At 57.2% G+C, this 27,014-nt stretch overlaps 1 protein-coding gene and 1 long non-coding RNA gene across 16 annotated transcripts in view; one reads left to right on the top strand and one right to left on the bottom strand.

Moving 5' to 3' along the window:
* Nucleotides 1-27,014, bottom strand: part of RALGPS1 (Ral GEF with PH domain and SH3 binding motif 1) — a 314,360-nt gene that overhangs the window by 20,015 nt on the left and 267,331 nt on the right. For 11 of the 14 annotated variants that reach the window (XM_053908291.1, XM_053908296.1, XM_053908295.1 and 8 more), the window contains 4 exons: nt 26,067-26,134; nt 8,164-8,290; nt 6,761-6,918; nt 4,460-4,511 (listed from right to left, as the gene is read on the bottom strand). In XM_053908291.1, the coding sequence (XP_053764266.1) occupies nt 4,460-4,511; nt 6,761-6,918; nt 8,164-8,290; nt 26,067-26,134 (405 nt within the window). Of the gene's footprint in view, nt 1-4,459; nt 4,512-6,760; nt 6,919-8,163; nt 8,291-19,549; nt 19,637-26,066; nt 26,135-27,014 lie in introns of all 14 variants that reach the window. The other 3 variants (XM_053908297.1, XM_053908298.1, XM_053908299.1) reach the window with 2 other exon arrangements.
* LOC109250147 (uncharacterized) lies at nt 14,497-15,886 on the top strand. 2 transcript variants are annotated; one of them, XR_002072891.2, is made up of 2 exons: nt 14,497-14,606; nt 15,141-15,886. It is a non-coding gene; the product is annotated as an uncharacterized LOC109250147 (long non-coding RNA). The 2 variants fall into 2 exon arrangements; XR_008424349.1 differs by having other exon boundaries at nt 14,606-14,719.

Genomic DNA, 27,014 nt, shown 5'->3' with positions numbered 1-27,014 from the left:
AAGGGGTCTGAGCTCCTGGGTGGAGCCTCATTTTCCAGACTTCAGTGTCTGCTGCTGAAAGTGAGGCAAGAGATGTCATCTTTGGGGGGAAACCGAAATCAGAAGCTTGGGACATCGTCCCACTGGGTTGCCCCAGGAGGCAGAGCAGCGGAATGGGGGTACAGAACAAGACAGATGGGGGCTGGGGGAAGCAGACCACGGGGTGGGTGGGTGAGGGACACGGGCCTGGAGGATTCCTGGGCCTCAGCCACGGGGGTGAGAGGAAGCAGTGAGGCCCTCTGTGAAAGTCACCCTGTGAACAGCCACTCTCGTGTTGCACTTCAGTTAAAGGCACCCCTCACCTCCAGGACTGCCTCCCTGTCTCAAAACGCCGCAGTTTGGGGCTCAAGAGGCACCTCTGTACCTTGGCAAAATCTGCCAGAGCCCTTTGATCTTCTCAGGAGGGGAATGGGGTGTCTTTAAAAACTGGTTTGGGGGTGGCAGACTTAGGAATCTGCTGCCATGACCCTACTTTCCTGGGGTCTCCCTAAGGATGCTGGAAGATTCCACCAGCTAAAAAGAACAAGTAAACCTCACGCAGGGAAAAACTGCGTCACCTAACCTCTTCGACACCCTGGAGCACTTGCGGGGCCAACCGTCTGCAGCACCCTCTTAAAGGGGTCCTCCCCACAGTTCAGTGTCACCCTGGAGGCCAACCAGGGCTGGTGGACACTCGTCTTCATTGCAGTTCATCCATCCCATGATGACTGAACCGCCATTTGGGGACTCTCCTCTTCACCCGTGACATCCAGTCTTGGACCCCCGGATCACTGGCTCGCTGGCAAGAGGGACAGACTGAAGGAAACTCATAAAAGCATCCAAGTAAGTTCCCAAACATAGCAACTCCACCTGTGTGCTAAGTATTTCCTGTGAGTATCCTCGCTGTAGAGCTGAGGCTCCTCAGGCCCAGAGGTTGAGAGCCATGCCCAAGGTCACTGAGAGCAAGCAGTCCTGATCTCAGGCCCCTCCCGGCGCTGCTGGTAGTGTCTGGAAGCCAGATCATGATCTTTCAATGCAGAGGTACGCTAAGAACTTCAGAGACCAGGATGCATCACGGAGCCCACCTCTCCCGCAGTGACTCTTAAGAGCCATACCAAGCGTCCCTGGGCCACCTCCTTTCTCATCCTGGCACATGAGTCAGGCCTCGCAGCCTCCTCAGATCCCACCACCCCTCTTGAGGGCCCACTGTGGTCCTCTTCACCAAAGTTCTCGGGCTTCTGCTTAACCATCGCCTCCACTGGAAACCACCCCTGACCCCGCAGTCTGCCTTGGGTCACCCCGCTGGACTCTGAGCTCTGACTAGCTCCCCTCTATCCATCACCTCCCTGGGAAGGAGAAACAGCTCTGCCCCCGAGAGGCTGTCACACTCTCCTCTTATGACCCCCAAGGACCCCTCTGCCTCCTCGTCTTTCCACCCCCTGTGGCAAGAGGGACACACTGAGTGAAACTCATAAAAGCATCAAAGTACGGCAACTCAAACTCAAAAAACATCTGGCCCGCCTCTCACGCGAGAGCACCCTTTCCACACACTGCCAATGTGGGACTAGAGAAGACAGATGGCCGAGGGGTTCGCGATGACTTTGTGCCATACTTTTCACATGTTACCTCTTCAAAACGAATCAGTAAATGTTTCTGATTATATCTTTTTTTTTAAAAAAAGTTAAATGTTAGTTTTTTTTCAGGGTGTAAAAAAGGCATGTGCCCACTGTGGCAGATCTGGAGAGGGAAAAAATGAAGGAAAGAAATTCATTCGATGACCCTAGGACTCAGAGAGAACCAAGATGAGGGACATTACGTGTTTTTGTACGTACACGTACCTCCATCACCCAATTTGTTCCTCTTTTAAAAAACTTCATCTAAAATCGTCAACTGTGAAGGGAGGACCCAGTGGGGCTGAGCATGGTGTGGGTGAAGGTTAGGAAGGAGGGAGGCCCGGTGGCAAAGTGAACTGTGGCCACTGAACTGTGTGGAAAAGAGTGGCGTTTGATGAAGATTTTCAAAGAGCGTGAGACAGACTCTCCCCTCCAGCTCTCCCATCCGGGTCTTGACCAAAGTCTAAAATGCTCGCGTGCATTTGGGGGAGCGGGTTCTTTCCGGTGGACGTGGAAAGAGGCTAGTGCAGGATGGAAAAGCAGACTGGAGGCCAGGCCACAGGAGGTGGAGGCCAGGGCGCAGCGTGGGTCTCACGCTGGAGGGCTCATCCCAGCCCCACAGGCACCTTCCAAGGCAAGTGGTCTCCTGTCTCCTCATCGGGCTAGGATCCCAGAGCTGGGTCCCCAGAGAATGAGAAACAGGACGTTCTCCCTGCGGGCTCCCAGGCCTGGGCATCTGCCTGGCTGAGCCAGCTGGGAGACCGGCGCTTGCTGGAGGTCCTGCGTCCCAAGCACCTACTACGAACATTATGATGGATGGGAAATTGAATGCCAAATTCTAAGTGAAAGAGAAAAAAGAGAAATGCTGCGCCTTACAGGGTTCACTACTGATTAAGTACAGCATCCTCTCCCGGGGGCAGGAATTCTCTCACTGTCTTCCCTCCTGGTGGCTCCAGTCTGGGTCATGGGTGCTCCTTAGGATCCACACCTGCTGCCCTCAGTGACTAGCAGGGTGCCTGGCAGGATGCAGTGGCTTAATAAACAGCTACTCAATGAATGAATGAGTGAGTGAATGAGGGAATGAACGAACCAGTGAATAAGTTCAAGTCTGGATGATATTCAGGATCCTGGCACCATGACTGCATTCCCCACTCGGTGTCCCCTCGCTGGCCTGTGGCCAGGGGACACTGGCTTGCCTGTAAGCCCCCTTCCTCAGGGTCTCCCTAGGAGTCCCCTGACTGATGTTGACAAAAGCCAAAATTTTGCTCATCAGACGTGGAGTCTGCCCTAGACCCTGTCTGGTTCTCATCTCCACTGCTGGGCCGGCCTCAGGGCGAGGGCAGTGGGGACCATTTGCCCGAGCGACCCAAGCAAGAACAGAGCAAACATCCCTCCAGAGGTCCCGCAGCAAGGGCAGAGGGGGCAGGTTCCGAGGGCTCGTGGCCTTCCGTCCAGGGTTTCCCAAGGACGGACGGACCGACCAACCGACTGACTGACGTGGGGCCAGTGCCTGTAGCTGTCACAGTGGCCCTCTGGACCAGGCCGGGAGCATAGCAGTGAAGAGGTGGGCTCGGTGGTCAGGAGGATGCGGACCTGGGCCGGCTCTGCCCTACCAGAGGAGCGGGAAGCAGGACAAGTCACTTCACCTCCCTGAGCCTTACTGGCCACAGGTGTAAAACGGGGACACTACGGATAACCACCGTGCAAAGTGCTTGAGGATTCGGTGGGGCCGAGACAGCGTCTGACCCACAGGGAATGCTCAACGGAAGTCACTCCTGGCTTATCACTTACGTCCCTCTGCCCTGTGAGGACTCGCTGGGTGGGTTCACCTCCTCCTCTCTGGCCGTTTTATGATTGTGGGGGCCGGTGAGACAGGAGGCGTCAGCACCCCCCGGAGGAATGAGGAGTGAGGAGCGTGTGAGGTGTGTGTGTGTGTGTGTGTGTGAGCTGTGTGTGACCGTACATGTGTACGTACACCCACACATGCGAGAGCACGTGTATGGATGCACGTGTGTGCGCACGCGTGTGGGAGACTGTGTGTATAAGTGTGGGCGTGTGTGTGTCCCTCTGTGCGCACGGGCCCCCGCACGCTGGTGGAGGGGCTACTGTGAAGGACGGTGCGGACCTGCCTCTCTGTAGCATTCGGTGTCAGTGGATTTCTCCCTGCCATCCCCTCAGACCTCCAGTCACCACGACGCCCCTCACTTCCGGCGGAGCCGCCGCTGTGGGAGCTCCCCGCTCAGGACCTCTGTCTTCCCGGGGCCCCCCTGGTGCCCGGCAGAGAAAGCATCAGCGTGTGGGGTGAGTGGCTTCCCAAGCAGGAGGCCCCACTCCCGGGGCAGAAGGGCTCACCACAGGGAGCCAAACCCGGGGCTGGGATCCACTCGCTGTCACCAGTGCCCAGCGGGGCGGGTGTCAGCCCAAAGCCGAGGCCTTGCGGGTGTAACACTCTCAGACCCCACCAGGCGGAGCCACGGGCCCATCTCCACACCAGGCCCATCTCAGGAGTCTGGTTTTAAGAACCCACATTTCAGACCAAATCTGCTCGCAGGTTCTCCTCTGCAGTTCGGCCTGAGGAAGAGCTACTGGCCTCAGGCGCCTGGGCTAGCTCTGGACCGGAAGATGAGTGGGGCTGCTCAGAGCATGGGGCCGGGACCCCCGCCCCCTGCCCATCCTGCTCTTCTACCCCCCACGCCGAGGGGGCCTGCCCCCGGGCCCCGAGCTGACCCGAGGAGCGGCCAGTGAGGGGCGGTGGGGGTGGGGGCCGGTCCCTGCCCGGAGCCCTGAGCGCCACCCTGGGAGGGAGGCCGAGCTGAGGCCACACTCACCTTTCCAGCCCTGAAGACATCTCTTCACTAAACTCTGAGCTCTCACTACTGCCTGGAAAAGGAACACAGATCGATGAGCATGGCGGCCTCGTGGAAGAGCGGCCAACCCCGGAGGAGTCTGTTCTCCTGGGTCAGTGGGCCCAGGCCCCCTGAGCTCCACAGAAGTGCCAGACGAACAGCTTTCTGACCCTGTGGGCCTCCGTATGACTTGGGGCTTTGCTGCTATTTCTGACGCCCTCTCCTGGGAGCGTCAAAGAACCAGCCCCTCCCGCCGTTCCCGGTAGGCCCTCCACTCCCTTCCCTCTGCCCCGCTGAAGGCGGCAGCTACCTGCCCGCTGGCCCCCCAGGCTCTGTGTCCCTCGGCCTCTGTGTTGGCCTGGCCTGGCCCCATCACCGCCTCCCTCCTGGCCCAAGTGACACCAGTGCTAGGACAAGCCTCACCTAGTGAGGACAGGGGCCAAATGAGCACCTCCTTCCTCCCAAATGGTCACAGAGAAGCTGCCTGGCATTAGACAGAAGCCTCCAGGGAGCGCCCCTTCGCCTCCTGGCCAGCATACACAAGAGATGGGCTCCACCTCCCCCAGGCTGCTCCTCTGGGGTGGACCGGGACACCGGCTCTCCAAGGCCCGGCTCCAGCCACAAGGACACCTGTCACTGCACACTGCCGAGTGCCTCTGTGCGCTCTCTCAGGACCCGGAGGTGCCTCGGCTCGGCTCTCTGCCTGGGCTGCCTGCTGGCACTAAGGCGGGCCAGCTGGAAAGGAGGAGGGAGGAGGTCTCGGGCCCCTTGGGAGTCACCGGGTGGAAAGGTCTCCAGACAGGGCACATGCGCACATCGCAGTTCACTCCCGGGGCTTTCGGCTCCAGACAGAAAGATATCTGAGTTTCCCAAGAAGAGGGGCTGAGGACCAACCTCCTGGTGATCTGCCTGGATACCGGACAGCGCTGTGCCTGAGTCCCTTTTCTGTCTCAGGAATAGCAAGGCCTGGGGGTTACAGGCACAGCTCAGAAAGTTTTCCTGGATGGAAAACTCAGCTGCCCAGCTGAATGCTCTGGGTCTGGCACTTCCCAAAATGGTTCCTCAGAACTTCACCCCCATCCCATTCCAGGACGTTCCGAGGAAAGGGTTCCACGACCGGGCTGTGGGGACCTGCAGACTCTACTGCCTTTCTGGAGAGATCCATAATGCTCATCAGCATACTCTAGTCTCTCAGAACGGATCTGCTTACCTGGTGCAGCCCAGCCTTTCCTGAACATACTGACTCCAGAATTCTCCCCAACACACTGACACCTAGGAACCACAGCCTGCACTGTCCTAAGCTGTTGTAAAGCCCTGACTGGGTCCAATTAGGATAACTTCCCCCCAGGTGAGAAGGCAGGTGCCGACTTTGGTTGTCACAGCCCTTCCGGGGGGTGGGAGATGACTGCCCCTGTAGGGACACTGCCTCAGAGACTGGGACGTGTGACAGGTGATTCCCGCCCTTCCCCTTCCTCCCCCTTCCTCCCAGTGCTCATGGGCCCCCCACCCTGTAGACCACACCGGATCAAACCCCCAGCCCGGCAACTAAGCCACCCCCAGCCCTGGGAGGGCTCCCAGACAGACACGCAGACACACAGACTACGGAAGCACAGGCACACTGAAAGGACACAGCCAGTGAGAGTACTTGTCTGATGGTAGTAATGACAGGTGACCTGGGCACCGCAGGGTGACAGGCCTGTGACCAGAGCTCAACAGTGTCCTCAGCTCTGCCTCCAACCTCTCTCCACCCCAGCCTCGGCAGTTCTGTCTCTGTTCCTTCCGCTGACATAAGTACCATTTCTGGCTGAAGCTCAGACATGCAATTTTATCCCCGAAGATCAATTTTTCATCCTCCCTAACTCTGGCTTCTCAGTGTGAAGACAAGTACACGAGTGAGAGAACCCGGTGGCCCACCCAGCTGCTGTCCCCGGCAGCTCCCCCCCGCTTGGCTCTGCACGCTGGGCCTTGTGGCTCCCCCAGGACAGAAGCCCCGCTGGGGCCGCGGCCAGGCTCTCGCAGTTGCCAACCAATGACAGCGGGTCTCGGGTGTGCGTCCGGCTTCCTTCCACCTGCCTGCCGCGCTCAGGGCTACCGGCAGGACGAGGACAAACCCAGGTCACTTTGTGAAGCCCTGGAGATGGGGAAGCAAAGCCCTCCTGGCTCTGGCGACTCCTGTAGGGGAGCCCTTTCTGCAGAGGGTGAGGGGCCACCGGGCACTGCACAGTGACAGAGACAGACACGGAGCACACACCGCACTGTCATGTGCAGGCCGGAGACGCTTACCTAGGGAGAGTCCATTGGTGACGGCAGAGGAGGAGGTGAGGGCGAGGCCCCTGCGGGGGCTGCGAGACTCTAGGACACTGTCGTCCAGCAGGTGTCTCGCTTTCTCCGATGGAAATGTCGCACTTTTACTCTCAACTACACTCAACTGACACATCATACTGGAAAACGGAAAGGAAGAAAGAAGGCAGAGCTCCTTATCTGTGGAGTCACAGTGAGTATACCTGCCCTGGGGTGCTGAGATGGTGCAGCCGGAGGAAAAAGGCGGCCACCCAGAACCACGGTGCAAGTCCAGGCTCGGCCCTATCTCATGGCGTGACCTTGGGCAAGTCACATCCTTTCTCTGAGCCTCAGTTTCTCCATCTGTCAAATGGGGACTATGGATACTTGCCCTGCCTGTTTCTCAGGACGATTATAAGGCTCATGTGAGTGGATCGTGCTTGTGAACCATGGCGCCACACGAGTGAAGGGGCAGAGTGGCCCTGTGGGCAGCATGCCTGGTTCTGGAGTCACACGTCTGGTCCAAATCCTTGTTCCAACCTTACTCACCATTGCAAGGTGCTTCGCCCCATTGAACCTCATAGGACTCATCTTACGATGTATATGATACAGCCCCTACCTCGGAGGCCTGCAGGGGCTCAGTGACATAATGCTTGGCAGGCATGTAGCAGGGTATCTAACACGGGGCAAGCGCTAAACCCTCAGACAGCAACCCTTTTCCCCTCCAGCCTATAAGTGACTCCAGGGCCAGCCTGAGCTGGCTGAGGCTTGCGTTTTGGTGGTGGAAGAAAGGAAGGAAGGGAGGGATGGAGGGAGGAAAGAACTGAGGGAGGAGGGATCCAACTGGTTCGAGGGCCTGTGCCCAATACCCTGGGGACACGGGCATGGCTGCCCCCAGCCACGCTGAGGTCCATACATGTCCCCGAGCTGTCAGTCCACAGGGCTGGGTGAACCAGTGGCAGGTTCACTGCTCCGCAGGCTTTCTGAAGCCATGGGCAAGCAGAGACTCTGAGCCCCAACACAGGCAGATGCCTCGAGACACTGAGTGATGCTCTGGATGACAGTCACGGTCTCCACTGGGCTCTGGAGCTTTCCGCAAGGGAGGCACCAACCAAGCTTGGCAAACTTTCTGGAATCCAACCATTGCTGCCCTGCACTTCCCTGTATGCCTCCTCCATTGGTTCCTGAGCCAGTGATCCCTGTCACCAGGACACAGGCCGTGCTGCCGCAGCCGGGACCGCTCCCCCGCCCCTCCCCGGCTCTCCCCGAGCCTGTGCCAGCCTGAGGAGAGGCCGCCAGCCAGGGATACCAAGAGCACGCATCAGATGGACAAGGCGGCCCCCAGTAGCCAAGCAGTCCCAGCAGCCCTGGAGCCCACGGTGGGGGGGGCTTGCTCAGTCACCCACTTGTTTCCCAGGCTGTGGCTCTTCCGGTGTCTCGGGACAGGGGGTGTGGGGAGGCTGCCAGCAACAGACGCGTCGGGACAGGTGGGCCGCCGGCTGAACCTCGCGGAACTGGAGCCAGTGGAGGGGCCTGTGAACAGGAGAGAGAGAGAGTGATGGCGGTGGGGGTGAAGCTGGGCTGGGGAAGCCCAGAGGAGGTGGCTCCGGGCGGGGTCAGGTACCTGGCCTGGCTGCTGTAGTGGGGCCAGGTTCACACAGGCCTGGTGGCTTTCTACTCGGGAGACACTGAGCCCTCACTGGCAGTATAACTAGCCTCTGAACCGACTGTTAAGGTGCCCAGCGTCCTGCTCTGCACGGTGCCCCCTGACCAGGCAGTGCCACCGACTAACACGGGGGAGGGAGAATGTGCGGATGGAGATGGGGTGGATGTGGGGACAGGCAGCCTGGCCTGGTTTCCCCGTGGCAACACGTATCCAGGGCCACCAGTTGGGTGACGGAATTGGGACTTCACGGCCCATCTTCTGAGTCCGAGTCCAGTGACCTGGCCCTGTGTCCTTCTCTGCCTGCTCACTCAACCAAAAATGGAAGGAGGGCTTCTCAGAGGAGGCGGGGGATTTACCGAGGTAGGGCAGGGCTAGGGAGGCAGGGGTTGAGACCCCAGGCCTATCAGTTACTGCCTGGGGACCTTGGACAGGTTACTTAACTTGTTCCCTGAGCCTCGGGTTCCTCATCTGAAAAGTGGCAGTAACTTAACTCACCTTGCAGGTGGCTGGGAGGTCACAAGTTCATGTACCTAGAATTTCACAGGTGGCACTTCTACTTGTTACATTCTGACAACTGTTACCATGTCCTTCTCAGCCCTATGCGCGGGGTCACTGGAAGGTCATGAGAGCCGGGAGCCAGGGCCACCGACCACACTGAGTGCCGGATGCAGAGACTGAGGCAGAATCCTTCATGTCCGTGGCTAGATTTTGAGGGCCGTGGCCCCGACCACTATTGTACTTTCATTTCTGTGGCTTGGGAAGAGACAACTTTAAGGGAGGTGACCGCAGGTGCTAGCCTAGCCACAGCTGCCGGGGACAAACACTGGACATAGGAACCAGGGCTTCCACAAAGGAGCTCGACCATATCAAACGCACACGTGGAGACACTTTTCTGGAGAGGCTGTGAGGCCCGAGGTCCATCTGGGGCTTCAGATCTTCCACCCCAAGACGCCATAGATGCACAAGGGACCGAGGGGTTCCCTGGTTCTCCAGCATGCTTGGATCATCCTCATAAAGTCCAAACTAAGGAGCCCTGTTCCCAGCCTGTCGCCACAGGAAGTCTAGGTCCCTTCTGGCCCTCCGGAAGGTTCATGAGGCAGGAACTCACATCACCCGGAGCGCGGGCTTCCGGCTCCCAGCTGTTGGGTTCTCACCCCTGCCTCTCTTCCACACCCCCACCGTGCACACACACCTCCTCCCTCAGATCCCTGCGCCCACCACCAATCCCTCTCTCCTCAAGCCCCCTCCCTTTCGAGAGACACCACTCTCCACCTCCACGAGAAAACTGTGGCTGTCAGCTCCAGCCTTGCAACTGTCACATGTGCTCCATCCACACGTGCCTTCCTGTAGGGCCTGGGGCTCGGGCACTCCTCTCCTCCCCGGTCCTGCCTGTCCCCTCTGAGAATTCACACAATCACCTCCTTTCTTTCCGGCCCCTTCCACAGCCTTTAAATACATCGTCGTCTCCCATTTTCTGTGGAATACAGGCCCTTGGCCCCGTGTTCCTCCTGGCCAGTCGCATTTCCTCAGAGGACTGTGCTCCTCGTAGCTCTGCCTGTGCCCTCACACCTTCTCCCTACAGCCTGCGGCATCCGGTGCTAGTGGCCCCTCCTCGCAACGCCTTGCGTCCCGGCTGTCTGTGCTGTCTCACTCCTGCCTCTCCCTGTGCCTCTTGGTCACTGCCACTCTGTCTCCTCTGTGGGCTCCTTATCCTCTACCTGGCTCTCGTGTTGGTGTTTTCTACGCAGACTTCCCTCTTTGGGTCTGGTTTTGGCTCTTAAATTTGTCCCACAGCCCTCTTTTCTGAACCCGAGACCAATACACCCAGGATGCTTCTGTCTGAACATTCCTAAGGTACCCTGAGTTCTGCTCCGTGAAGGTCACACCCGGAACCTCCTCCTGTATTTCCAACCATGGACACTCAGTCATCTGGCCTGGAGTGTGGGGTCGTCTTGGCCTCTCCCAGACGGTGACCGGCCTCTCCTCTTCTTACCCCCTCTTTACTTGCCAGACACGATCACCGAGGCCCCTAGATTCTGCACATCCCCTCCATACTCATCTCTCCGGTCACCACGTGGGCTGGGTCCCCACACGACCTTCTTCTACCTCCTGACGGATCCTCTGAAATCCAACCCCTGTACAGCTTCGTGAGTGTTTGAAAAAATGAAAAGCTGGGCACATCAATTCTGAGCTCAAAACTGCCAGCGGTGTGGTGTTCAACGCTGCCTGACCACTGCCTGCTCACTTCAGCTGGTCTTAATGTCCTGATGGAAGAATAAAGGGAAGAAGTCTCCAGGACAGTTGTCAAGAAGGGCAGTACAGGCCTTGCCCTACCAGATATCAGAACAACACACAAAATGGTAGGACTGCACCCAGTTTGGTGTTGGGGCAGGGACGGAGAAACAGTTCGGTAAATTAGAAGGGAGAGCCCAGACTCGCTTCATGATGGTGGGTCAGTGGGGCAGGGAGGGTCTTTTCAGTACACGGCGCTAGAACCATCGGGCTCCGTGGGGAGAAAGACAAAATTGGGGTCCTCCCACCTTATGTTACACAAGCGGATTCACACCATGAATGTAAAAAAGCAAAAATGTGAAACTACTGGGGAAAAAAACATAAGAGACGATGTCGATGACCTTGCAGAAAGAAACAAAAAGCATAAGACCTAAAGTACAAAAAAAACCAAAACAAAACTGAATTGATTGCATTAAAATTAAACATTTCTGCACCAAAACAAACAAATGAAAGTCAGCAAAATCAATGTTAAAAGGCAAGGTGTACTCTGGGAGGAGGGATCATGTCACCCACACCCCCAGCAAAGGATTCGTGTTGAGATATATAAAGGACTTCAAATATCAGTTAGAAAGAGGCAAACCACACAGAGAAAATGGGTAAAGGACACAAACGGGAAATTCACAAAAGAGGAAAACCCCACGTGACCAATAAGTACAAGGAGAGATGCTTAACCTCACCGGTGATCATGGGAATGCAAATTGTATAGTAACGGTGAGAAAAAGTGTTTTTACCTTAGTAGGTTGTCAAAAATTAATTAGCCCAACAACATCAAGTGGTGGCTAGGATGTGGGAAAATGGGCTCTTAGGGTGCCAAATATTTGGAAAGCTATTAGCCTGGCGAGTGAAGGTGAAGATGCTATGCCTTTGTGACCAGGCGATTCTGGTTCTAGGTATCCCCCAGATTTCCCCCAGGAAACCCCTGCACATAGTATACACACAAGGAGACACATTTATGAGGATGCTCTATGTAGCATTGTGTATAACAGCAAAAAGGTGGAAACAGTCTACATGCCCCTCAGGAGGGAAATGGATAAATGAGCTGTGGTTTATTCACCCAACAAATTCTACAGAGCAGAAAACAGCGAAGAAACTGAATTTAAACTGAATTTATACGTATCCATACAGATTACGTCCTAGAAGCATAAGCTCAGTGGAAAAGTGCAAGGTGCAAAACAATGTTTACACTGAGGCATGATGCCAGTTTTGTAAACACTGTAACACATACAAAACAACAGTATAATATAAAAAGCCTACACAGGAATAACATAAATTGGTCTCGGGAGAGTAGATACCTCTATGGGGAAGAAAGAGGAAGCATAGGGTAAGAGGGATTTCTGCTCTATCTGTAGTGTTATTTTACTTAAAAAAATATAAAATATGGCTAAATGCTAATTTCTGTTAAATATGGATAGTGGGCACAATGGGTACTCTCTACATGTTCAATATTTCATCATTTAAAATGAGAATATTTTATTTTATTTTTAAATTTTTTTAAATGTTTATTTATTTTTGAGAGATACAGAGACAGAATGCGAGTGGGTTAGGGGCAGAGAGAGAGGGAGACACAGAATCAGAAGCAGGCTCCAGGCTCCGAGCCATCAGCCCAGAGCCCGACATGGGGCTCGAACTCACGAGTTGTGAGATCATGACCTGAGCCGAAGTCGACGCTCAACCGACTGAGCCACCCAGGCGCCCCTAAAATGAGAATATTTTAAAAACACATGGATGGGGTGCCTGGGTGGCTCAGTCGGTTGAGCCTCTGACTTCAGCTTAGGTCATGATCTCACGGTTCGTGAGTTCGAGCCCTGCGTCGGGCTCTGGGCTGACGGCTCAGAGCCTGGAGCCTGCTTCAGATTCTGTGTCTCCCTCTCTCTCTGTCCCTCCCCATTCATGCTCTGTCTCTGTCTCAAAAATAAACATTAAAAAAATTTTAAAAATAAATAAAAACACATGGATGCCTACTATGTGCCAGGGGCTGTGCTGGAATCTTCCATTTGCCCTCCAGATTCGTCCTGCACCCTTTTCCACCCTGTGCCATTAACTGGGAGCTGGGCTTGGGGCCTCAGTCAGTGGGCTCCCTTCCCTCTGGCTCCTCGTTGGATCAGGCCTATGGGGAGCCGTGGCCAGAGACTGGGGGGAGGGAGGAGAGAGGCTAAGGCACCATTTCCTCCAGACTCCCCTTCAGGGTCACCCCTGAGAGGCGGCAGTTTCCCCAAGTCCTCTCTACTCTGTTTTTCATAACCGCTGTCTCCCTGCACTCCTGTTCTGGCGCTGGGGTGCTGTGATGTCCTTAGGGTTCCTTAAACCCGCCGGCCCCTTTCTGAAAAATTCCTCTGATCACCCCACTGGATTGTGCCATCTGTGTCCTGCTGAGGCCCTGTGGTGCTTTCACATTTAACCCACACAACAGCTTTCTGAGGTCTGTACATTAGCCTTAATTCACAAATGGGGAAGCAGCAGCTCAGGAGGTTAAGCTTCAAGGGCAGGGAGCTGGTTGGCTAGGCAATCAGGTTCAAGTCTAGGCCTTGTGAATCCATGGAGCAGACACCTGGGACCACCTGCCCGCCACCCCCTCCAGGAATCCCCCTTCCCACCACTGATAGGGTCACAGGGGAGCCAACTCCAGACCGCTGTGGCCTTGCTCCTGGATCCGGATAGGGATAGACACCTTTCCCGAGGATTTTTCAGATGTGAGCCTAGAACACGTCTGAGGACAATCACTTTTTGCGGCTGTGCAAGAGAACCTAGACGTTGCCAATGGCCATGTTTCCTGCTTGTGGAAAAGAGTCCCGTTTTAGTCGTTCCCGCAGCCCTGGGCCGCGTCCTTCCTTCCCTGGCTGCTCAGCCCTTCCTGGACCCCATAAGCCAAAGGTTCCCCTTTTGGTTGAGGCAGCCAGCGTCTGTCTCATTGTCTGCAGCCCAAGGAACCTGACCCCGAGGCCCCGCCACACCACACCGCCTCCTAGAGGGCTGCCTGGGTGGCCTAGCCTGGTAGCAGGACGCAGGGGAGGCTGCTGGAGGTCCCAACTGCAGCCCGCACAGGACATCTCAAAAACAGACTCTGGCAGACCATGATAACGAAGCCGGAGAGGCGGGGCCCGCACCTCACCGGATCCGGTCCTCGGAAGGCCCTGGAGGAGTGTGCGGAGGTACCGGACGGGTAACTACGCTTCGTGTGCGCGTGCGTTTTCCTGGCGAGGAGTTCCACTCTGCCAGCAGCTCTGTCAACCTGGGAGTGTATCTGAAGCATCTGCAGAGTGTGTGAGAAATGGGGTTTCTTGGGCCCGTCCTGGAGGTTCTCATCCCACTGGCTCTCCAGGTGACTGGCACGTGCGCCCCGGAAGACCTTCTGCTCAATCTCTGTCCTGGACGAAGCGTCTCTTGTGGCTGCTCCGGAGACGAAGGGGAAGAACGGAAGCCCTCCTGCTCTGTTTTCGTTTGGCACTATTGCTCAATGAACGAGTCCGTGCGGAGGGTGGAATTCGCCTTGTTTATCAGTGGCATGGACGTGGAATCACACCGCCTGAGTCACTCTGGCTCCCACCCTGGGTTCAGAAAGTATTTTGTAAAGGTCAGTTCGCGCACTGCTCCTCCCTGGAGTTTTAACTGGAATTTGACTCCCAGTGTTGTTGTAGTAAATGATAACGGTGATAATTAAGGTGGAGCGTTCCACCCCCGGCACCGTGCCGCGTGGGCGTGCTGCCCTCCACGCACGGGTGGCGGGTTCATAGGTGAGAAAGCCAGGGCTTACACAGTTGCCATGGGCTGCTGGGGGGTGGGAGGCTCGCAGTTCAAAGGTCAGGTACTGGTGAAAACCTGAGGCAGAAGAAACAGTGACACATCTGAGGTGATCTGATAAGCGGGAGGCACTTCCTCCAGGAACTCTGTTGGGTAAGGTCCAATTGCTACTGTTGTAGGTGAAGGTGGAGAGGACCAACATCTATTATGCACCAGCTGTGTGCCAGGCCTGTACGAAAACTCCAACGCGGACTCCTATGCAGTTGGTAATTTTACAATTGCCGTTAAAAAAAATTTTTTTAAAGGTTTATTCATTTTTCAGAGACAGACAGAGACAGAACATGAGGCAGGGAGGGGCAGAGAGAGAGGGAGACACAGACTCTGAAGCAGGCTCCAGGCTCTGACCTGTCAGCACAGAGCCCGACGTGGGGCTCGAACCCATGAACTGTGAGATCATGACCTGAGCTGAAGTCAGATGCCTAACCGACTGAGCCACCCAGGCGCCCCTACAATTGCCATTTTAAAGGGACGTTCCAAGGCATGTAAGGTCACGCGCTGGGGGGGTGCTGGCTTTGTTCCCTCAGCTGCCCATGCGTGCTGTGCCGTGCCTAGAGAGCTGACTCTCCGAGCCTCTTCTGGGAACTTCCTTGGCTTTCCCCGCTCACTCCCTTTTTCACCTGCCTCCAGATGGTTCCTGCATCCTGGCTCTGATCTGCATGTTCCAGCTCTCCTACGCTTCCGGACTCGCCCTCGGTTTCTTCCGCTCGGCTCCGGATTCTCCCTCCAGGACGAGGCCCAGATCTGCCTCCTTCTTCTTGCTGCTTTGGACGGCCTTGGGAGGCATGCCTGGCCTCAGATGGCCCTCAGCCGGGTTGAGGAAAGGGTGGGAGGCCCAAGCAGAAGAGGCTATGATCTCCCTGGGCCCAGAGTCCAAGCTGATACTGCTCCTAATTAATGCCCTGGGTCTCAGCCACTCCCACCCCCTGGTTGTTGACCAATAGCCTGGTCTGACGCTAAAGCCGAAGAATTTCCATTCAGTTGGGACCTAGGGTTAGGGGGTGGGGGGGGGGGGGGCTTCTCTGCCAGTAAGTGACATTCTCTGCTACTGAAAGGCCTCACGTTCCTGTCCCACTAAGCCTGGGGTGGCCACCACGTGACAGCACCAGGGAACACGTGTCTTCCGGGACCATTTCTGAGCTGAGCAGCTGGCAAGTTTGTTTCTCCATGTCCCCTGGGGCAAGGGCAGGGGTGGGGGCAGTGATAATGAACTGGGGTTCTGGCCTCGCTGTGCGGAGCGTGGTCCCCGCTGCCCAGCCCGATATGGCACGGACAGCTGGAAAAACTGACCATGTGGCTTGACTATCTCAGAGGATTGCTCTATTTTTCCTCCGCATAATTTTTCCATGAATAATCTTTAAAGCTCTTTAAGTGGCTGTTTCTTTAGCAGTTTTATTGGAACATATGAGAACTGACAGTCTCTGTGGGGAACGAGATATCATGTTGAAAAAAAAAATCTGGTTTTCATTACATTTCTCTCAAGAAACCAACAGGCTGCCCAACAGACCACTCATTGATTGGAAGAGAAAAGAGCACAGGGCCTTCTAATAATGGCTCTGCAGAAGACAGGAGTGAGGGTGATGAATGGTCCTAGCTAAGAACTCAGAGTCTGGAGGCAGGCAGACCTGGGCTCCCGTGCTATCTGCCACTTGCAGGCTGAGTAAGCGACCTTGGGAGAGCCACCTCGCACCTCTCCACCTGATTCTACATCTGCAACACAGGAACAGTGGTCTGACCTGGCAGCCTCCCTGTAAGGGGGAAATGATCCAGCATCTGTCCCTCCTTCCTGCAGCAAACGTTTCCTGACCCTGGGCCAGCCCTGAGCCAGGGGCTGGTCAGCCACGTTGGATTAGAGGGCTGACGCTCTGCTTTCATGGGGTTTACAGTCAGGTGGGGGAGAAAGACAAGCAAGCGGAAAATTACACCCAGGAGGGACACGTGCTTCGATAGGAGAAAAAGAAATAATAATCGTGGTAATAGCAAAAACTACACCGACAGAGTAACTACCACGGCGATAATGGAGGTGGTAATGCAACACCCGACCTTCCTTGTGCATCTACAGGCGCCACACACTGTGCTAAATGCTTTGTACACAGGATCTCATTTAAAGGCCTTGCGGCAACACTGCCTCCCAGGAGCTGTTGTCAGCTCAGCGCTGTGAGGTGGGACCTGAGGTCAGAAGGGTTAGGGAGCTTGCCTGGGCAAGCAGCTGGTGACCAGTGGAGCCATCTGAGTGCGTCTGAGAACGCGGGAAGGTCGGAGAGGAGCCGAGGGTCCGACATCCAGCTGAGCCCGAGAGATCCAGCTGAGGCCTATGCAGCAGGAGCAGCAAGAGCAAAGACCGTGGAAGCTACTAGAGAAACTGCAGGGAGCCACCCTGGCGGAAGAGCTGAGGGCGGGACCGTGTATGGGGGGCGGATGGTGGCTGCGGTGGAGGGGGGAGGCGTGGGGGTGGGGGGGCACCTGAGGAGCTTGGAGTTTAAGGAGGGGAAGGTGTCGAGATTTTTAGGAGGGGCGGTGATGTGCTCAGAATCGCACCCTAGAAAGCTCACTCTGGCTGGAGAAGCACGTGGTGGCAGCCCCAACGACAGGCCGGGAAGGAGAAAGAGGAGGAGGGGGGTCTAGGGGGTCTAGGGGGATCAGCAGGGGTGTGGTGGGAGGGGGGCTTGGGGCAGCGTAGGTGGATGCTAGTGCCGTTCACTTAGGGAGCAGGCTCGGGGGACCGACGAGAAGTTCAGGTCGGGACTGATGCGAAGGGGCCACTGGGGGAGTGTTCAGGAGACAGACCGCGCCGGGGACAGACGTGTCCAGCCAGGGGAGTGTGGAGCCCCGGGAGTGGGCGAATTATCCAGAGTTGCAAGCTCGGTGAGAAGAGGGAAGGCCTGGGACAGAACCAGTGTTTGTGGGACGAGAAGAGACAACCTAAAAAGGAACTTGTGTAGAACCAGGGTCGACAGAACAACTCTTTGAGAAAAGCGTCATTTTAGATGCAGGAGGAGAGTGATCTCGGGCTTCACTTGTAATTCTAACGGAAGGCGTCAGAGGCGACGCGCGGTTTTCAGGCCAGCGGCCCTGACTTCGGCTGCCACTTCTTCCCGCTCCGAGGTGCCTGGTGCAGGCAGCACCCATCTCTGGGGCTGGAACACACAGCAGCGGCTGCCTTCCCTCGGGTGTGGGTCTCCAGGGGGAGCAAGCTGGAGGGGCCTGGCCTGCCACCTCAGTCGGCCGGCCAGCGCCAAGAGCCAGCGTCCCCCTCTGCCCACCCATGTGGACCCAGCAGACAGTCGTGACACACCTCAGAAACGGCCTTCTGCTCCGCCAGATGTTTCCCTCGGGAGAAGGGAGAGATGGAGGAAAGAGCCGCTGACCTTCTCCCTTCCTCAGGGGCTAAAGGAGCGGCAGCAAGGGGTTCCAGGAAGACGCAGGCCCAGTGCTGACGACACGCATGTCCTGCGTCCTCAGAGAGGGCAGCGACCCTGCGTCCTCAGAGAGGGCCAGGCCCTCCGGTCACTCGCTCTCCCGTGGCCTGCACTTGCCTTCAGCGCCCATCCACTTGTCACTAAGGAATGAGATGTGACTTCCTGTTGACCAGAGTCTCCCACCAGCACCAGCTCGGGGAGGCAGGGGCTGCGGGACTCGAGTGTAGCCGGTGCTCTGGCTACAGACGGGCTGGCTCTGCCGAGGGGGACGGGGAGCCTTGTTCCCGCGGCTTTCCGGCAGCAACTGGGGCCCTGGCCCGGTCGGCATTGCCCAGGTTAAGCAGCCTGGCAGCCAGGCTGCCGCTCGCGGGGTGCTTTCCGAGTCTTGCACACTGTAAGTTAACGGGAGGCAGCTGTGGCAGAGGGGACTTGGAGTCACGAGACTCGAGTTCCAGTCCAGCCTCCGCCTGGGCTGCCGGGGGCTTGGGGTCCGGCCTCCTCGGCCCCCGAGCCTCTCCGGGTTGGAGAAGGGGAGTGACCACGGCCGGACGTGGAGCTCCCGACAGTGCCGCCGGGCCATGCGGTTCACGGGGCAGACTTGCTCCCAGCTTGAAGAGGGTTCTGCGCCTCCCAGCCTCTTTACTGTGTGTGCCGCGAGCCCTGTTCCCATAGCAGGGACTTGGGCCCTCTCCGGGGCTGCCAGAGCCCTGTGGCACCCGGGGACATGGGGGTCCTCTGCACAGAAAGCCTTCTCTGGCCAGGTTTCACGGTCGGGCCTCGGCGCTGGTCACTTTCACATTCACATTCACACACGTTCTTTGTTTCTCATACATGCAGCTCTCCCGGGTCCTTGCTGTGAGCCAAGATCTGGCTCACGCGTCATTTGGAATGCCCCGGTCCATTTCTTTCTGAAAAATCGCATTGGATCCCCCTTCAGCGGTGGTGAGGCCCAAATGCTTTCTCCCTGGGGTCAGGGCAGGGAATGCAGGGGAAGCCGCCGGTGCCGTGTGCGGCACGGTGGGGGGAGGAGGGGGGCTGGGCCACAGTGGGGCAGCAGAGTCGGAGAGAAGCGGGCTTGTGTCTCTGCTCCTCTGCTTGACCTTGACATAGCAGGCCACGAGGTGAGAGACGAGGAACGGAGATGTGAACTTCCAGAGCGAAGAGGCGGGCACTGGCTTCTCAGCTCTTGAGCCCTCGCCCATTCTGAAGATCCATGAAAGCTAACAGAGGAGGCTGTGGAAGGGAGAGTCCCCAGCCCTGCCCACGGGGTGCTCTCTTCTTCTGCTCACTACTCTACGGTGCAGGCCGACGTCCCCACAGACCGCTCGGGGAACTTGGAATACGTCCTCAGCAGTTGGGAGACCCAGGGGACTCCTAGTGCCTTGCTCAGTCATGGGAGCCAACACGGCCCCAGCCACACCAGGGTCAGCTGCATGTGCAAGCCTGTCAGGACAAGGATGGCTGTGGCCTCCCACCAACCAAGGGCTCGCAGGGACCCAAGCAGCAAGGAGCTGGCAGTGGACACAGACTGAGGGGCCATGGAAGGGGCTGCAGCGGCCCCAGAATGGATTTGCATCTGTCTAGGTCAAGGGACCTGTGGCATCCCACGGAAGTGCTCACCTGAGGAAGCATCGACGAACTGACTGTCACCTGGAGGCCCCAAGACAGCAGTGCCCGCCGCTAAGACCATGTCCTTTGTGGCAGGCCCTGAGCTTAGCAAGCCAACAGAGATAGAGAAAGGCCTGGTGGGGAGAAGGGCCAAGCACCCCCAACCCTGACCATGAGAGGTCAGGCCTCATGCCCCCAGCTAGGGGGAGCAAAGAAGATTTAATGGCAAATCAGATTTGCAGCTGTGACTCTCACACAGACCCAGCCTTCTAAGAACCAAGCGGGGAGAGTGTGTGACCCAAAAATGTCTCTAAGAAAGGCACAGATGTGCCAGGGTTGTCACCCAGGGCCGTGATGACTGCACAGACACCGGGAGACATAGGGAGAGACCTGTGCCTGAGGGGGGTGGGCCGGCTGGAGAAGGGGGCACAGCCGCACACTTTTGATTGCTGTACCGCACAGACACCGGCAGAATGGGGACAGAGCCCAGAGCAATCCGGGACCTGCAAGCACATCCTGGTTGTCCGATGCATGGGACATGGGACATGTCCATGTCCCATGCAGGAAGGGCATGGGCATGTCCCATGCATGGGCAATCACCAGTCCAGACCCCTGGGCTTAGCGGCTGGCTCTGCTCCTTCCTGCCCCAGCACCTCTCCCTACGGAATACGGATATCAGCCTTCACCTCACAGGGTAGGCGTGGGGGTCCTGAATGAGCACAGGCAGTGCTGACAACAGTGTCTGGCAGCGAGTACAAGCTCAGTGCGCGCTAGCTGCCGCCGCCACCACCATCATCGTCGTCGTCGTCGTCGTCATCATCGAGCCTCTGTTCCCCCACCGCGAACTAGCTGGCGTGGTGGTTTTAACATACGTCCACAAATTCTTGACGTGGTTCCTGTTGAGCGGTAGGGTCTCTGGCCCCTCTCCTTGGACCAGGGTGGACCTTGACCGACAGAGTGTAGTAGAAGCGAGGCTACGTGACTTCCGAGGCGGGTCACACGGACGCCATCATGCAGCTTCCACCCAGCTCTTGGGACGTTTGCCTTGGGGGAACACTGCCGTGTAGGAGTCTGACCACTCTGAGCCTGCCATACGCTAAGGAAGCCCAGGCCACGTGGGAGGCCACGTGTACACACGCGTTCTGTCCCGGCCGTGGCCCGTCAACAGCCAGCATCACGCACATCCAGATGATTCCAGCACCTAGCCGTTGAGTCCCTCTCAACCTTCGACTTTCTGGCAGAGGCCCCAGATATTGTGAAGCAGAGACAAGCCCTCCTGGCTGTGTCCCGTCCTATTTCCTGATCCACAATACCTGTGCATGTAACAAAATGATGGTTTTGTGACACTAGGTTCCAGGGTGGCTGGTTATACAGCAGCGGTACCCGGCACAGCTGGTGACTGGTGAGTTGGACTTGAGGTGAGGGCCCTCCGGCTCCCCGTCCCCTGCTCTGCGTCATGCTGTCCCCCCATCGGGACAGCATCGCGGCCCGCCCTATGAGGGCCAGGAGCCAGAAATCCTGAGTGGTGAGCGTGTGCCAGGCGCTGTGCTAAGGGCTCTTCTGTCACAGCCTCAGCCCCGCGAAGTAAGCCTGCGTGAAGTATTTATTCCTACCGCTGTTTCGCCAACAAGAAAACTGAGGCTCAGAGGGATTAAGCCGATCGCCCGAGGTCCCACAGCTAAGAAGTGCTGGAGCTGGGCTTTGAACTCAGGTCTGCCCGACTCCGAAGCAGGGCTTTTACCCAAGAGGCAATAAAACAAGGAAGACACGAAGGTATGTCGAGAGCAGTTCTGAAGGTGCGCGTAGAAAAGGCCGAGGCCCGCGCTCAGGTTTTCCATGGCCCCGCTTTGCTGCCAAGGACTCTTAGAAAACCTGTCAGTTGGTTCAGCCACGTGGGGGCGGGGCTAACAGAATCTGGAAATGTCTTCATCGGTTCCAAGGCACACACAAACATTACTTGCCCTCTCTGGGGGTCAACGTTCTTTATGATTTTTGCTCTCCAGGAAAATATTAGTTCATTTATATAAACGAAACATTACATATAGGGGGATGGGGATTGAAAACGTGGCATTCCTGGCCCTTTTTCCTCCCAGCCCAGAAACTGAGACGGTTTCTCCATTTCCGTTCTCACAGTCTATTTGCTGGTGTGGAGCTGCCGGCACAGTCACTGCCAGGGGTGGAGACGGGGCAGCCGTCTGTGGGGCGCAGGGGTTCTCACAGACACAGAGGGCACAGCATCAGCTCCGGGCCACGCTGGTACTAACCACGGCCTCCGAGAGACCCACGACCGGCTGTTCCCAATGCTAGAGTTAGCGGGTCTCATTGCCTGAGGGGGGTGGGCTGGCTAGAGAAGTGGGCACAGCCGCACAGAAGGGTCAGGGAGCCCACCGGCCATCTCGGTCGTGCTCACGCTGGCCTCCTCGGGCTCCTTCCTGAACCACGCCCTGTGCCCTCACGGCTTCTGCTGCTTGTCTCCTCTGCTAAAGCCTAAGCTCCATGCGGGCAGGTCTCTGCCTCGTTCCACTGGGTACCTGGCTCACTGCAAGCGTCTGGCTCACAGCAGGCCCTTGGCACGTACGTCCGGAGTGCAAAAGCCAATGAATGCATCTTGGGGCCTCTCCTTAGCAGGTGTGGGGGCGGGTGCCTGACTGCTGGAAAGGGAGCCCAGAGCTGTAGCTTGAACCCCCATCCTGAGGAGCTGAGGGAGGCAGCGTTCCTCCCATTCCTGGGACTGCAAGAGGCACATTCCTGTCCTTGGGCCTGGTCGGGCTCCCGCCACGCAGCCCGGTCTGACTGCCAGAGTGGGGACGGCATCCTGGGAGCTGCCCCTCTGGTCCCGCCCTCCACAGGACCCCTCGGCTGTCCCAGGCCACAGCAGCCTCTCTGTCCTGGGAGAGGCTTCGAGGCTGTGGGTGGGAAGCCAGGACCACTGAGTGCATCGGAAGCCTTCCAGACGCTCCCGGGCTCTCTGGTGATCAATGAAAACCTTAACATCCTGCTTCTAGGGTGGGAGCCAGGGCTTTGGAAAACTGGTGGAAAACACGCCTGTGAGCCGCTCTCGCACCACCGTGTGAAAACTGCCACGTCAGCACTTCCCTGGAAGGGAGTGCGGAGTCAGCAGTCAGCGGCTGGAGCTGCTTCCCAGAGCCCCGTGCCCGCAGGGGCCCGGCCAGCAGCTCAGAGATCCTGCCTGAAGGAGACCCGAGGGCAGGCGAGCAGCTCAGAGATCCTGCCTGAAGGAGACCCGAGGGCAGGCGAGCAGCTCAGAGATCCTGCCTGAAGGAGACCATAGGGCAGGCGAGCAGCTCAGAGATCCTGCCTGAAGGAGATCCGAGGGCAGGCGAGGCGCCCGGGGGCCAGGCTCCGGGGACCCTGGCCGTGGTCCCTACCTCAGGGGGCCCTCAGTGCGGTGGGGAAGGCAGATAGGGGACAAATGTGCATAGGTAACGGTGTCCTTCCCGCAGAGGGAAGAGCTGTGGAGAAGCACAGACCATCCCTGCAAGAGTGTGCAACACTGGGTTGGCAAACTTTCTGTAAAAAGCCAGATGGTGAATATTTTAGGCTTTGGAGGCCATAGGGTCTCTGTCCCAACTACTCAGCTCGGCCACTGTCAGGGAAGCAGACACAGACAATGTCAACGGATGGGTGTGGTGTGCTCACATACAAAAACGGGCGGGCTGGCCTCGGCCACCACCGCCTGCCAGCCCTGGTGTTAACTGTTAACAGCCCTGACCCCCAGCTTGGGAGGGCAGGAGGGCGGAGTCCGTTGGGAGAAAGTATCCCTGAGGCAGCAATGTTTCACTAAAACCTGGAGGCTGATTCGGTGACAGAGGCACAATCATAATACCCACGACCATCACACCATCCTAATAACACTACCCTTGATGCGAGTGCTCGGTGTGTCAGGCACTGTGTTTCACACACGGGTTCTCAACACGTTCCCACAACAACCCTGTGAGAGAGACACGACAACGCCCACTTTACAGATGGAGAAACCGAGGCTTGGCGGGTGTGCCGGCTATTCTGTGTGCCCCTCAGATGCCGAGTCCTCCTCAGCTCAGCAATCGCTGGAGTGGGTGACACTTTTGCTGTCCCACGTCCCTCAGCCGAGGGTGCTGGGGTCTCCCCGTTCTTTTTGCAATTCCCATTTCACCTTCGCTAGAGTCTCTTCGTGTGAGCCGGGCCAGGGGGCGGGCGGGGGGGGGGCAATCTGTTCCCTGCGGGGATTCACACTGGTGGTTGGTTGATTTGCTGGATTCTGGCCTCTACGGCTAATAAACAACAGAGCCAGAGGGAGGTGATGGTGGCTGTAACAGGAGGGTCTGGCGAACCTCGATGAAGCTGGGCCAGGGGCTGGGTCTTGGCTCCTGGGCACTTGTTTCTAAAGTTCATTTATTTATTTTGAAAGAGAGAGAGGGAGAGGGAGAGAGAGTGAAAAGGAAGGAAAGAAAGAGAAAGGGGGAGGGGCAGAGAGAGACAGAGAGAGAGAGAGAGAGAGAGAGAGAGAGAATCCCAAGAAGGCTCTGTCCTGTCTGCACAGAGCCCAACGCAGGGCTTGAACTCACGAACAGTGGGATCATGACCTGAGCCGAAACCAAGAGTTGGATGCTTAACCCACTGAGCTACCCAGGTGCCCCCGGCCCTCCCCACCGGCACCGGTTTTCATCATAGACAGGGGTCAAAAGTCAATGCAGCTCCTCCTTTCCTGCCTGGGGCTCAGTGAGAGGCCCAGCTCCTGAGGCCCGCAATTAGCAGTTAGTTCTCTGAGCCTGGCTCCTGGTCTACAGCCTCCGGCCTAGCAGGGGGAGCCACTGATGCTCAGTGCAGACCTGGGCGGGGGGGCCGGGGCAGGGGCGGTGGGGGAGCTGGGCTCTTCTTTTGGGAGGAGGTGTGAGGCAGGTGCCTTGATAACAAGCAGCCTGCAGGCCGAGTGGCTGATGCTCGGGAGGTGAGGCTGGCAGCTAAGGCTGCCCGCGCTGCAGGTGGGTGTGTGCAGGGCGCTGGGGAGGGGGAGGCTCTCTGAAGACCAGGCGTGAGGCTACGGCAACGAGACCCGCTTGTGCTCTAGGCCAGTGCTCACCAAAGGCCCACCCGGAGCCTCGGCCTGCTGCTTCCTCCCTTCCATTCATTCATCTGTGAACCCTGTGAGGGCTGAGCATCTGTGGAGCACAAGCCTTATGAGGGGAGCTGGAGACTCAACAGGAACTAAGTGAGGCCCAGTGACCAAAGAGAACAATTACAAACTAGGGTGTCCTAAAGAAACAAAGAGCTGAAATAAAGTCTCTCTGAGCTTAGAACGACGAGCAAGAGCGGACCATGGAAATATGAGGGAAAAGGCATTCCAGGCACGTGCGAGGAGCCTGGCTGGGGAACTTCCCAGAGGCCTTGCTTCTCTCAAGCAGAGATGAGACTTGAGTTTGACCTGTGGCCGGAGAGAGTCCCCGGAGAGAGGCAGAGCTGACCCCTCAAGCCAAGGCTAAGGCCCCCTCTCTGCCATCTCTCTTCCTGGGCCACGCCTTACCCCCTAGCGGCTTTTGCACCCCATCTCCCCTGCTAAAGCCTAAGCTCCGTGTGGGCAGGTCGTCACCTCGCTCCACTGGGTGCCTGGCTCACAGCAGACCCTCCCACCTCTCCCTGCTCAATGGCTCGTGCACATAGGGAGAGAAAAGGAGGCATGGGCCAGGCGCCGCAGGGGAGGAAGTAATGGAATCACACAGCAGGAAGGAGCACTAGGAGACGAATCCTCGGGCACCGTCCAGAGGGTGGAAAGATAAAGTGTGGCTGTGGGGACTTCTTGACACCTGGGGAAGGCCAGAGACTTGGCTGATCCTGTTAGGGCACGTTAACCAGAAAAGGCGGCAGAGGCCTCGTCCTCAAACTAATCTGAACAAGACTCAGGGGCAGAACGCTTTTCGATTCAAGCCCACTCTCTGCTCCGACTTTGGCATCACCTCCTGAAGACACAGTCTCAAATGGTTAGTGTTTCCTCCTGTTCCTTCTATGGCCCTAAACAACTGTTGCGAGTCCTGTTCTTATTTCCCACATCCCTCTGATGGGAACCCTGTCCCCATCCCCCTGATCACTAGGGACACTGTGTATGTCCCAGTATGTGATAAAGCTGATGCTACAGGAAGGTGAGCCCTCTGTGTCTGGTGGCACCAAATACCCAGCACCTGTGTATCCCTCCAGGGCAGTCAACCTGCACCGGGGCAGCAGGCCCGATGATAAGTGTCCAGGTGACTCAGAGAAGATCCTAGAGGTTTCCCTACCCTGTGCATGTTCCCAGCCTGGGATCCCGATCTGGCCTCTCTTGGGGCTGTTGGGTCCCAGGCTCTTCCAGGGAGCCCCAGCCCAGAGGAGTCCCACAGGGGCCCCATGGATTAGGAGCCCGGAAGGCTGATGTGCGAGGGCTACGGGACTGCGGAGTCTGCCAACCTACACCTGTGCTCTTGACCCACAGTCAGGGCCAGCCCCGGCAGCCATGCCTGGGCTACCAGCGGTGTGTCCCCACTCGAGGTGGCTACGATACCTGCAAGATCTTCCTTGGAAGAGACCAGTCTCGGAGAGCTGCTTCCTGGTTCGATTCTGAGTGACAGTCTGGAAGGGAAGATTTTTACAAGATCAGAGAGGCTCTGGGGTGTCAGAGGGGGACTGATCACATGTGTGTTCGGAGTCGGGAGACGGGACTGTTGCCAAGGGCTACAGTCTCGGAGCCCAGGAGTACTTTGGGGTCTGCTCCAGATCTCGGCCACTTCCTTGTGTGGTTCCCCAGGGCATTTCCATGACCCAGAAACAACGGTTAAGGAAGATACAGTCAAAAGAGTCATCGTGGCTCAGTATCTGTTGGGCACAAATGTGTTCGTTCTCAAGACAAGCCCCTGGACTCGGTACGTTTATTGTCCCCAGCTACTAGATGAGGAAACTGAGGAACAGCAAGGCTCGGCGGCTTTCCCAAATCTGTGGGGTGGCAAGGGGAGGGCAGGCAACCAAAGCCAGGACTGTCTGACCTGAAATCAGAGTTTCTAATCATCACACTGCACCCCCTCTTGGACACCCCCAGGCAGGCACAAGGCAATGGATGCACCATGAGGACTGGCACCTCAACGTTGTTATTTTTAAAGCACTGATTAAGAACTTCTGGGTGAAGATGGCAGAGTGAAGCCAGATGCCAGACGCCACGCCCCCACCAACAAAACCAACAAATAGTTATACAGGCTTAGGGGTAGAAGAACTTACCAGATGCAACTCAGCAAGAAAAGGGGCATGAACTGAAGCCATGAACTTCAGAAACTTGCAGCCAAGGAAAGAAAAAGGATTGTAGAGTTTGACCAAGAGGCGTAACGCAGCACGGCTCCTATCCTGCCCTCCGAGGCTTCTCGGTAGGTGTTGGCGAGAAGCGGATGAAATGGGTGGACGGCATGTGGATACGCTGACGGAAATGAAGGCTCTGTTGAGGGGGCGATTTGACACCTGAGGG

This window comes from Panthera pardus, unplaced genomic scaffold (genome assembly GCF_024362965.1).
Source record: "Panthera pardus isolate Hobbes unplaced genomic scaffold, ASM2436296v1 HiC_scaffold_20, whole genome shotgun sequence".
NCBI lineage: Eukaryota > Metazoa > Chordata > Mammalia > Carnivora > Felidae > Panthera > Panthera pardus.
Note: the sequence above shows the minus strand (reverse complement) of the source record. Positions and strands in the feature narration are given on the sequence as shown.